General features: G+C 41.1%; 1 protein-coding gene across 12 annotated transcripts in view; it reads right to left on the minus strand.

Annotated features, from left to right (window-relative positions):
• The window catches only part of ZMIZ1 (zinc finger MIZ-type containing 1), a 338783-nt gene that overhangs the window by 23289 nt on the left and 302421 nt on the right, over positions 1–13073 (minus strand). For 9 of the 12 annotated variants that reach the window (XM_041473787.1, XM_041473762.1, XM_041473777.1 and 6 more), the window contains 6 exons: positions 10695–10912; positions 9050–9248; positions 7757–8047; positions 5571–5753; positions 3140–3314; positions 1688–1874 (listed from right to left, as the gene is read on the minus strand). In XM_041473787.1, coding sequence (XP_041329721.1) covers positions 1688–1874; positions 3140–3314; positions 5571–5753; positions 7757–8047; positions 9050–9248; positions 10695–10912 — 1253 coding nt within the window. The remainder of the gene's footprint in view (positions 1–1687; positions 1875–3139; positions 3315–5570; positions 5754–7756; positions 8048–9049; positions 9249–10694; positions 10913–13073) is intronic. The other 3 variants (XM_041473804.1, XM_041473834.1, XM_041473815.1) reach the window with 3 other exon arrangements.

Consider the following 13073-nt stretch of genomic DNA (forward strand, 5'->3'; position numbering starts at 1 on the left):
AATATTTTAACTAGCAAAAAATATTGAGAATTGGCTCGGTTCCACCATTCTCTATAAAAACCAAAATCCATCCACACATGTGACTAATTCATTTCTCTGGCACCCATCCAGCCCTGAGCTTAATGTGAAATGACTTCATTACAGGACTATCCGTTCTCCCCACTATTAACAGGCTTTTCAAAACAGCAGACCTGAGCACAGTTTACCTATGAGTCTTCATTAAAACAAGTTTAAATAAAGGCTATGTGTTTGGTGAGCGAAGGAAGAAAGAAAGAACAGATATTAAGAAACAGCCTCATGCCTCAGTGCAGCACTATAAATCTACTGAATGAGCCAGCACAATCCCCAGTAGTGATTACTTATTAATAAGAACTGGCAAATAACTGCCAAAACTCCCTGTGCTGCGAGTACTCCACGATAATGAAATGCAAGTAAGCAATAACTGACCTCAAAGTTAGGTGTTAATTATTGGATGTGGTCTGCCTGCAACCTCCCTCCCTCCCAGCCCCCAGGCTCCCTCAGGGCACAGGGGCACTGTGGTAGCGAGGACTCCTGCATCCTACATCAAGCCTCAGCTTTAGAGCCAGAGTCCGTCCCGAGCCAGGGAAATGAGCACATCTCTCTGCCCGCCTCACACTCTCCACAGCAGGAAAACACAAGTCTCCAGTGGATTCCAGTGAATGGGACAAAGACCCTCACAGGAAAAAAAAACCCTGAAGTTACACCTGTAAACAACCGCCATGCAAGATCCCAAGCAACTAAGCAGCCTCCACAAGGCACACAGAAAGGCTCAGACAATGCTGTGGTTATTGTGGCTCAGCCAGGATAAACACAGAGACACTTTCTGAGAAAAAACGAACTAGGAGACAAAATTATTCTGTATTTTTTGAAAATATATACATTTTCAAAAAAATTAAGGCTCTGATAGTCATTTCATCTAAGGCCCTTCCATGAACATTGTGCAATCAAAACACACCCTAGAATCATTTATACAGATCTACATTAAATACAGAAAAGTACCACCAAGGAAAAATATTCCTCTGTGCTGGAAATAAGAATTCACTGTAAGTGAAAACCAGAAGCCTTTGTATGAGGAAAGCTATGCTCTCACATTTCTGAGCTGTGCTTACTTGTGGAGTCAGAGAACAGGGGAATTTAGGAAGTTAGCTTCTGAAGTTTGGAGGATTTAAGCACTTGTCTTTCCAAATGATTTTACCAAGCCTCTAAACTGGGCCCTTACTCTTAGTGGGTTATTCTTCATTATCAGATAAGTCTGCACTATTTAATTGAGGCATAAACTCTAAGAGCCCCGCAGAGCTAACATTGCAGAGGTCGCAAAGCACCTGGGACTTCAGATTCCCAGATGGAAGTTTGTATAGTGCTGTGGGTCAGGGAAAACCCCACTCCTGTTCCACCCAGAGCAGGAAGGATGCAATGGTTGCAGCGGTTTTTCAGACACTGCATGCTATGAGCTATCAGCAAGGACGTGCAATACATCTTGTGAAACATTTTAGAACATGTTGTCTCTGGAAAATGACAGGTGAGAGTGCCTGCGAGTTGAAAGGACATTCTTCCTATCCAGGCTACAATTTTTGAAGTGAAATGCCTGCCAAACCTAAACACAGTGCCTCTGGCCTGCCACATCCTCAAGGGACGCAGGAGTCCCTTGCAGCAGGGCTGAGCTTACCTCCACATCAGCGTCTGGTGCACGGTGGGCCGCAGGTGAAAGACGTGGTTACTGACCGCCAGGTTGTGCTCCAGCCGGAAGGGCTCCAGGACAACCCCGTCTCTGACAGGGAACGTCAGGCGCAGCTCGTCGTTGTGGTTGGCTGGGATCGAAGAGGGAGAGAAAGCGTGAACTTTCCCTTTAGCATCTGCAGTGCAATAATAATGTGTATATTTATACAGAATAGTAACAAATTGCACAGTGATCTGCTACGGGGTGGAACTTAGCAGGCTCACACACACACAAAAATACAATCAGAAGTAACTCTATCGTCTAACTGATACAAGTGACAAGGCTCAAACTGAGCCTCTTCTGTTGTCACCCACTTCACATTAGGGCCATAGCATTCCAGCCACCAACAGAAACCAGGCATGGCAAGAATTCTTGGATTTTATTACAGGATAGGCTCTGTGTCCAAGCTTACTCTGTTGTGAGAAGACTGAAAACAAATCTCTTAATAATGTCAAACTGTGATAATGTTTGTTTTCCCTGCTTTAAACAGGGATCAACATTACCCAATTAGTTTCAACAGTTTCATCAGCTGAAACTATGTGATGACCAAAGACACTGGCATTCAATTACTATCTGAGCCCATAAGATGAGATTTTGAGGTAACTTACAGCTGATCTATGAAGTCCAAATGGCTTTAAATCCTGTGTTCTTGCCCAAATAATACTGCAGCCCATCTTCTTCTACTTGATTTTTCAGCTATCCTGAACTCCAGAGCTGCAAAGTGCTAATGCAGCAGCAGTTATTTTATAGAAAACATAAGGTTCTCCCAGCTCCCTAGTAAATGATAGCTCCTATTGTTCATCAGTCACTTCAAAACCTCAAACATCTCATGTTAGTATCCAGTCAGAGAGATCTTGTTATTCCTGACCTGTTCCCAGCCAAGTGTAGCTGTGATGTTGAGTGGCTTTGAAAGGAACATATATCAATTTCTGGCACAGTACTGAATATTCCTAAGAAGCCTGTATGGATCACAATAGAGACACTGCTATAAATATTCACATTTTATCCTACTCTGCAGTGCTGTTCAATGAATGGCTTTGCCCTTGAACAAAACAGACTAAATGGAAGTTCATACAATAAACAAGCCTACAAAGCACACACAACAAAACCCAAAATCAAGTGTTTTCTCCTCAGGAAGCATATTAAAGGAATAATTCTGGGGTAAAATCCTTACAAGTTTAACATGGAAGAACTTTTCTGATATTCTATTTTAGAAGAGCATTTTCTCTGTTCTGTCAACTGGCTCAAGTGAGCCTACACTGTGCATGCCACCTATTACCACTTAACAACTCCAGCCTCTCCCAGAGCAGCAATCAGAGCTACTTTCCAGACTCTGAAATGTATGTGGCAGAGAACAGAGGAACAATAAACGACTGTGGGGGCATTCTGTTGGTTACTCACTTGGAGGCGGTGGTAAAGCATTGATATTTGGTTTAATGTCAGGTGGGAATGGTGGTTTGACATCCTGGTTAGGTGACAGGTATGGAGGAATATTGCTCCCTGGTGTCATGGGTGGCGTGGGATTTCCTGGAACAGGTGAATGAGGGTAATTTGCCACAGGTACAGGCCTTGATGGCTAGAAAATAAATAACATCACATTGTTATTGCAGCCTTGAAATAAGAACAATAAGCCTTGTGAACAGCACTGTTAGCAAATATCAAAGACAACAGACAAGGGAGGGAGGCCCCTCTGTTTCTGGAGAAGTAACCACAGGATGTCCCATGAGGCCTTCAGGGATAAGGCACACTAGGAGAGCAAAGCAGGAACTGAAACCAGCAGACCAGCCAGCTTCACTCAGGCAATGACCAGATACAAGCAAGGCTGCTAAAAGGTTTACTGTGTTCCTTTGAATGCTCTCTTTCCAAAACCAACCAGCCATTTGCTTTAGTTTTTCCACTGTGCCACAGCCCACCCAGCCCTTTGTATCCCTCTGCCTTCCTCCCAAAATAGCCCAGTGCACAGAAGCCTACACAAAAAAAAAAAAAAAAAAATCCAAAGACACACAATTAGCCCGTCTGTGTCCTTTTTACAACCATCTATCCTTTCTTCCACCCTTGTTCAACTCCTCTACTCAGAATTAAAGCTCTGGGGGTCAGGGGGTGTTTTTTATTCTGTGCACCTACAGTTTGATTCTGTTCCTAGTTTGCTGCTAGCTAAGACAAAGTGGTAGAAAAAGAACAGTTAAGTATGAATAGTAGCTATGTATTAAAACACCTTTGGTTTAGTTTCTTATAATTAAGGGGTGGTTACAGCCAACAGAATAAACCAATAACCCTGATGTGAAGGAAGCTGACATTAAACAAAACTGCAGCTGCATGGCTCATGTACCATAAGCAGAAACACAGGAGAGCATCAGAAAACAAAAATCTTTACAGACAGCCCAAGCACTGTGACTTCAAACCTGATTGTGTATCTAAATGCTGCTCTGCTAACCTAAGATACTTGAGACTTAAACATTCAAGTTTCCAGCCATCTTTGGTTTTTATGTTTGACACACACAGTTACTATCTGCACAATCACTACAATTCAAAGGTTCAGGTTTTGTCTGTGCAATTTTCCTCCTAACCAGGATAATCTGCCTTTTTAACAAGATCTCTTTTTTCCTAACTGTTTCCAGACCAGTCAATATTTAAATACAATACAGGGGATAGATTGTAGAGAAATTCCCTGTCAGAAGTATCTGGCAAACAAAAAACTTAAACCCCATCTAAAATAAATGTACATAAAATAGATTTAAAAATCCGTCACTTAAAAACTTGACAGAGATCTTCTGCAGTTACTTTAGCATAAGTGACTGCCCTGGAATTATTATATAGAGGATCTGCCTGTTCCTCACGTTCTTCCTGACAGTGAACTGCAAAAGCTGCCATGATCCAACAGGCATTCCTTTGGGTACCACAGTGGACAGCATAGCTGCACACAGAACAGATGCTCTACAGAAAAGGGTTTTGCTTTCCCTCTTTTTTTAATGGTGTTTTCTGTATGAATCACACCAAACAATTCTAACTCAACAACAATGTGCAACTTAGATTCTTTCAGCCTACATTCAAATTCAGAATGTAGTACAGATACTTCAACAGCTAATGTTTTAAGCAGGTCAGAAGATTAAAGGTCCTCCTCATTTTTATACTCACTGGAGTACCTGTGTGCAATAGATCAATTTGTGTGCATTTCAATGGCGGCAAACCTCAGCAGGCCCTCAGTGCAACCTCAGTTTGGAGAACACAAAGTGCCCAAGATCTACCCATAAACAGGTTTTAGGCAACATTTTAACAACTCTAGCTCTTGCCCAAAACAAGCAGCACAGAGGGAAAAGACTGAGAAAAAAGGAGGAAGGGGTTGGAAAACACACAGAAACTTCAGTTCAAAGATGAAACCTACAGCTGGAACATCCTTTAAGTTTGGCCTGGCTTAATCCAACAGTGACCACTGTAGGTCCAAAACTGGACTGCTGCAATGTGGAACGTGGCTTATTACAAATTTCCATACTTGCACTCTTGCAGGGGACCACGAATAGGTGAAAACATTACACCTGAATCCCATTAGGAACTTCTTTTTACAAGCTATTTTTAAAGCAAACCAAACATTTTCTTGTAAAAGCCTCTAATGAGCTGCAGCAACATTCAATTTTCTTTATGAACTGCTCTGAAGTTGCAATGCAACTTGGCTGATTGACTTGATTCTGTGATGCCCAAAACACTAGTAAAAACGTGGTGTTTTTTTTCCTCTTTCCCTTAACTACATAAAAGCAGTATCTATGAAACCATTAACGTGACTTCATTAATAAATGGCCACCGGAACAAAACAAGATGATAATCTCAGAATTCCTACCTTGTAATACTGCCCCATGTTGACTGTTGGAGGAGGGTACTGCCCTGTGTTTTGCTGGCTTGGCATCCTCTGTCCAGGATAGTTGGGAGATGTGAGGGGTCTCGGAGGGTTGGGAGTGGGGTACTGACCAGGCTGGTTTGGAAACTGGCTATTTGGTCCATACTGCTGGTTTCCATAATTCGGCTGTTTCAGGGATGCAAGAAGACAAAGCCATGTTTCATGCAAGCAGCTTTCTTGTAGGGATTATTAGCATACATTCAGAAGCACAGTCAAAACAAACAAAACCCCTTCAGATGAATACTTCTTAAAAGCACAAAAATCTTCATAAAAAAGGTAAAAAAGACACATGCACTCAGCCTTGTAACACTGTCCAAGGGCCCTGTGCTTGAAGAAACCAGAATTACAACCAGATGCAAAAGTTCACAAAATTTCTGTGTTTTTACAAGTGCTACCACACCCGAGCCTAGGGCTCCTTTTTCAGATGTAGAATGGAAGCACAAAAAGAAAAAGTTAAATAAATAAATAAATAAAACAAAACCCTGGAAGGGACAAGAGCACAGATGATGTGTTGTCCACGCCTGCCTTTTCAACCCAACTGCTCTGCTGGCCTCTTGCCAGAGTGTTCAGCAATACTTTAACAACTAAAGAGAAGTTCTTACTAGTCATAAGCACTTTGCTAGTGCTAGCTAGGACTGCACTTTCGGAACTGAAGTAATGAAAACTGGAACTCCAAAGGTAGTAGAATGTCAATTTGAAAAATAAACTTAGTGGTGAGACATTTCCATAAATGAATCCTACAATAAACAATAGGCAAACATAATCTGCAAAATTCCAGCCCATCAATCACGCAACATTTATAGCACCGTTCAGATCTGACTTGTTGGAAACATGAACATATTCACTTACAATGAAAAACCTGATTCTGAACAGCAAAAAGAGATTTAAAGTCATCCTTAAAATACAAAACCTGAAAAATCACGTGAACAAGCCACATTTTGTGTTTTCTTAACTTACTTGTAATTAAGTTCTCCTAAGAGAAGCAATTCCTGTAAAAGCTCATCCCTTTTTATTTCTGATTAGTTTTTTTATTTAGAAAAAAAGACAGTTTGCAGACCAGGAAAGAAACATAGCTCTGTATTTTCTGTTTTTTCTGCATGCCACAGTCCTCTTTGCTGTGCATTTTCTATAAACTCTTAGTACCATAATTATTGTCAGGGCAGTATCACAACATTCAGAGCTCTACACCTGATGCTCAAGTCTCAGCTGAATAGAGAATTTCACCAGGAAATGATCTCTGAAGCTACTAAGTGATGGCTAGATTTGTAAAAACATTTAGGTGTATGGAGACGCTGGGAGCTGCTGGAATTCTAAAAAGCTTCTACTGCCCAGTTCATACAAACTCGAAGAATAAAACACATTGGTGCTTTTAAATTCCAAAAGCTCTTTTGCCTACATCTTCGGTTGTCTAAATTTCTCTAAAAACTTGACCCTAAGTGTTTTGCCTTGTCATAATACAAGTCAATGGCAATGTACTTTTGCCTATAAAGCCATGCAGATCTCCTGTAGCAGCATGGGACCTTATCACACTCCACAGAAGCTGGTATTAGACAAATGCTGACAGACAGGGATTTGAGTTCAACATTATTTATATTCATCTTAGCGACTATGAAAATCAACACTCAAAAAGCTTGGAAAGCAACTCTTCTCTAAAAAATGACTGCTATTACTACTGGTGTTACAGTACAACATCTGTGCTGTATTTAATTAAAAAATAAAACCATCCAAGAAAACGCAGATCAGATATCTACTGGGCTAAAATGAAGTATTTCACCCTCAAGTGTCTCTTGTAAGTTGCCACATTAAAAGACTCCACTCATGTGATGGAACCCTGCTTAAGATCTATGAAGTCAGGATGAGAATCTTAGAATGATATTCTGGTATGGGGCCTTTCTTGGACTTAACGACCATCATATGGACTAACATAGCAAGGGTCAACCCGAATACTGTAGAAGCTAAAAACAAAGAGCTGCTCCTGCTAATATTTTAATGGCTGCACTCCTGCACTTTGTTCCAAGGCTGGAACAAAGATGCACCTATCTTAGAGGGATGTGCACCACACATTACCCTGTATGTTGCAATCTGCAGTCAAAGGAACGGTGTACACAGAAGATAATTTCTTTTCTTACCTCTCCTGGGTATGGTCTCTTTATGCCCTGTATAGGCAAAGACTGGGGCCGTGGGCCTGGGTAGGCCTGCTGAGGCATCCTCTGCCCGTGGGTGCTGAAGGGGCTCATGCCAGGAGGCCGAGGCTGGTTCATGCCCATGGGTGGCCCGCTCATGCTGGAAGGTGTCATTCCTGCTCCCATGCTTGCAGGGTTCATGTTGCCTGGCATAGAAGCAGGACCACGAGGACCAGGCTGGTTCATAAACTGGTTGTTGTAAGCCTGAGTTGGACCCATCTGGAAAGAGGAACAAACCTTCAACGGAAGAAGAAGAAAAAAAAAAAAAGAATAAAATGCGACATGCATTTATAAAATGGGAAGAGGGAGCTGAACATGCTTTTGGGGAAGGGAAGAAGGGGAGGATTTATGTCGCATTTTCCTTCAATGTTCTCTAACATTTGATGGGCGGTGAAGTTATTTATAATAAAAATCCAATTGTAATTGTAAAAGACGTAAGAACAGAAGACAGATGTAAGCCTAAGGTGAGAAATTAATTGTTTCAACTGGCTGGTCTAGCACTGTAAGGTAACAGGTTAGGATGTTGGCTGTGCAAATAAAGCACAACACTACAGTTTCTGAGACCCTGTGCTTTTTATCACCTGGCATATGGACTCTCATACTTCAGAATTCAGAAAAGTAAAAAAGGTAAGGAGGAAAAACCTGAATTGATCAAGCCCTTGTTTACTTTAAGAAAAAAAAATATTTCATGATGTCATAACACGCTAGAAGTTATGGATCACTGGAAATGCATGTCTCACATAGCTGCCCATATAGACAACATTATTACAAACCAAATCTCTCTTCTATTGTTGTTTCCCTGTTTGAAGGGAAATAACCCAAATAACCAAAATAAACAATTGTTAGCAAAATAAACAATTGTCCAAGAGCTACAAAACCTATTGCAAGATTCTAGAACATTTCACTAGGTACTCAAATTTAGAGGGCTGGCAAAGATAGCCCTAATGTATCACGTCAGATGCAGCTGTAACTGAGAAATCTTCCATTTTTTTTAAGAGGCAACCCTTAAACTACAAAATACAGTTAGGCAAGTTTTACTGGGAAAAACACAGTGACTGACTCATACCTACATACACACATTCCAGCAGTTTCTCATCAGCATTTCTAACCATGCTCATGCACCAAAAATGGAAAAAAATACAGCAGGCACCCTAACAAACACAACAGTGAGAAGGACAGCCAATTCCCTGTAATGGCCCAGATCAGGCAGGTATGAAGACATAAAGGTTACTCTCTTACCGGTCCATACTGGTTCATGTCCTTATTCTGTGTCTCCTGAAGGGCTGCCACAGTGGCTGTAGCTGTAGCTGTTGCTGTAGCAGCTGCAGCTGCAACTGCAGCAGCGGCAGCAGCTGCAGCTGGCTGGGTGAAATCAGCTGGTGGCCTCGTGTGGGGGGGAATCCCCATTCCTGCAGGGGTATTTGGGCCTCCAGGGTAACTAACAGGGAAGAAGAGAAAGGAGGAGAGAATTAAGAGGTGCCTGGTGGATTTTGTTTTGAATGTTGGCGTGATCCTCGCCTGGAACTATTCCAAAAGCACCTATCAATGACTAATGAAAGCCAGTAGGCCAGGCAATTAGGCATGTACAGGAGATATGGATTGCATCTACAGGTTTCACCTGCCACCCAGGTGCAACAGCCATAGGGCTGCCACTGAGATTGCAAGGCATTGCCAGCAATCATTCTGGGGGCAGTGAACTTTGCAGCTCTGTAACTTCCTGCAAAGTAGAGCTGAACTCCTGAAAGTAAATGCTCTGTTCCTCAGTAGTGTAGGGGCAAATGCACAGGAGCAGGAACAGAGAACTTCCTCCAAGACAGCACATTAATCTGCCTCAGTGGTGAATTATGGCAAGTGTTCAAGATATCATAAAAGCATTTCTTTCTGAACCTTAGCAGAAAGGCCAGGAGTGACCCAATGCAATCGACTCCACTGGATCCCAGTGTGTGTTCTGCAGCTCCTGCCCATCTCTTCTATTGATCCTCAGCTAAAACAAGCCAAGCCAAACCACGCCTTTCTCATTTCAAGTTATCAAGTATCTTTATAAATATGGGCCAATATACTGTGCCCATTTTAGAGATGCTAATGCAAAGCTGAAAAAACTTTTTAGCTTGTTCAAGGTCACTCAGTAGATCAGTGGCAGAGATGAAGGAAGAGATAAACTCTCTCTCTCTGAGTCCCAGGCTAATAATCTACACACTAGACTGCCTAGGCTAGCAGCAGCAGTCTCTTCTGCAGCCTTTGCACTGGCACCATAAATAGTGGTTTCAGTTAAGTGCCCTCACCATCCCTGTTTACAAAGGATAGACACAGAAAGTCATCATGTAACTCATGCCAGGCTATTACTTTTGGATTATATGACTAATGCAGTATTTATTTTCCCAAAATAAATACACAACACATCCATATTTTTTAATAAACATCTTCATTACCAATTCTTTTCAAATTCCTGCTGTGGAGTAAGTCTTTGGGCAGAAATATTCTGCTGCACAGCAAACTACTTTGCCCAGTACTCAAGCTTACTCCTCCATATGCACATAGAAATTATACCATCAATACCTTTCACATCCTGGCCTTACTAAATGTTAATCATTCCTAAGCCTGTGGTCTGTTTAACAATCTCTCTTAATTAAAACTTTATTTTGGGGGTTTATTAGAGCTAATTGATTGACCTAAGCCATTTCCATTTACTGTGATGAATTTCTTTGCAGTTTGGGTAGCTGATTTCCAAAGCTGTGAAAGCAGTGTGTGCTTTGGTTAACCAGCAAAAAATAGCTACTGAGACTTTATATAATTAAAATAAGCCCATGACACTTCTGCCAGGTCACTAAAACAAGCTTGATCAAGTATTTATATCTATTTTCCACCTCAGAGAAGTAACTCTTACCTGCCACCAAAACCTCCACTTCCAGGATAATTGGGTCGCCCATACATGCCCTGCTGTATGTATGGCTGAGTGGAGCCTGCCTTGGCTGAAAATTGTTGCTGCTGTCCAGCAAACTGAGGGGAATTGATTCCAGGGTTGCTGGTTGTCATCCCAGAAGCCATGGGATTTCCTGCTGGGTTCATAGGGTTGTTAGCATTTGCCATTGGATTTCCCAGCACCTGCAAGAAGGAACACGAGAGTAAGAGGCTGTACCTTGAACTACTTCAAGCAAATTAAGTTGATTTGCTGCGGTTGTTAAATTAAAACATAACCACCTGTACTGTGAACTCTAATGAGCACAGACCTCATTGACATCTAGGGGCACATTCCTGGTGGTTTCTACTTTTGCCATTTCCAAACAAACAGGTGATTTTCAACTAGATGGAACCCAAATGAATATGCTTATTAAAAAAGTTTATTACAAAGACCTGCTACAACCATGCTGTGACCATTCATCTGACTACAAGAAAGGACATAGCTTCTTTTGGGGGGTGTGGGGTGTGAGGGGGTGAGAGCTTTTTTGTTTGTTTAGTTGGTTGGTTGGCTTCTTCAATGCAGGACTTTGAAGTAACTTGGAAGTAGTCAGTCCCACTGGCACAATGCAAAGGGTACTACAGATAGAAAAACTGTGAAAGAACATATTTCAGTAGTTTAACCTATTCTTGACTCCCTAAGTAGTGTACAAAAGTCTATTGATTGTTTTTATTGCTTCTTATAAAAGAGTCCTCTGTTCTCTGTATAGAAGGGCTTGTTTTGCTTGTTTAAAGGATTTTTTTTCCCAAACTGCTATGATTTCTACAGCGATGTAAGTGTGGCTGTCCATGGATCATCTGCATAAGATTTCCTGAAAAGTCTCCTACTTGGGAAGAAACTCAGATTTTTGCACAGGACTAACTCAGCAGCTTCAGGCATTTGAGAAAAGGAATTGGTGAACCCAGCTCATTCCTTTCCCTCAAAGAGCACAAAGACTTACATGAAATCCTGACATTCATTTCAATCTGCTCTGAATAGCTATAACCAAGCTTCACGTTCCAGAGTTTCACTGCTCCTTTGCAGTGACTCTGAAGAATTTTCTTTCTTCATCCAAGAGATTTTTTCCTTCTATTGCATACTCCTCTGAAGTACAACGAAGAGTTCAAGTAACATTACAGTACTCTTATGACAGAACAAAACTCTGAGTGTTTTTACATCTTTCCTTTTGCCTTTTTAAGAGTAAAAGAAACTATATTTTCATTTTCTGGCCAGTATATAGACCAACATGTTTACTCAGGTATTTCTCTCCCAGATGAAACACCTTTTCTTTCAAGGTGTTAAAGAAATCAACAGTCATAGAACACATTATAGATCCTGTAACTGTTTCCTCTTCTTGTTCCATTGAATAAAGATTTTAGCATAACCAATGCTTACATAACTGCCGTGTGAGTATCTATATGACTTGGCCTCTGAATAATTTCTTTTTCAAATGGCTTCTTCTATTATGATTTAATTTTTTTCTTACCAAAATTAAAATAACAAAAAAAATCCTCAGAAAATTTTGAATGGGATCTAACACCACTTGGTTTGAAAAAAGCAGAAAAGACAGGTTAGATTTATGTCCATTTGCACTCATTAAAAGTAGTGATATGTTTTTTGAGCTTTTCACCTATGGTGTAAGCAAAGGCCAGATTGTCTGCATGCTTAATTTGTACCACATCCCTGGGAGTGCACATTATCACAAATAATTGGTAACTTCTTCATAAAAGCTGCTTCTTTTTATATAGTATAATCCAATGTACAAACACAGAAGAAAAAGAGAGTTAAGAGTGGAGAGAACCAAATAAAAATCCAGGAAGTACGGCTCTCACCTGGGAGCCAAGAGCCCACACTTGTGCTCCAATGCATATTGAAACATTTTTGCAAAGTTCGACAGCACAAACAGGAGAGACTGGAAAGAACACAGCCTAAAATTGGTAGTTAGCAACTCAGTGTGGGGTAGGCTTGGCTCTGAATTTCACCAGTCCAGAAGTACAACACAAGCCCAGGTAAAATCAACGACTATCATTCAGTGAATCTAGCTAACATGTTTAATAGAACACATTCAATCTGAACTCCCAAGAGGTTTGGGGTTACCCCAATCCCATGCTTTTCGTGTTGAAACCACACAGTGTAAAATATGAGGTAAATCCAAGCCTGACATTTGCCTGCAGCCAAAGGAGTGAATGACTCGAGCTCTCAGACACCTCTTGTTCAATGCCACCAAAGAGGACATGACTTGGAAAATAATGCATCATATACAACAAAGACAGACCCTGCTATTGATCCCAAGAGGATTTTCCAAAGTACCTTCTATTTTACAAACAT

Source organism: Pyrgilauda ruficollis, unplaced genomic scaffold (assembly GCF_017590135.1).
Source record: "Pyrgilauda ruficollis isolate IOZ18807 unplaced genomic scaffold, ASM1759013v1 scaffold11, whole genome shotgun sequence".
Classification (NCBI taxonomy): Eukaryota; Metazoa; Chordata; class Aves; order Passeriformes; family Passeridae; genus Pyrgilauda; species Pyrgilauda ruficollis.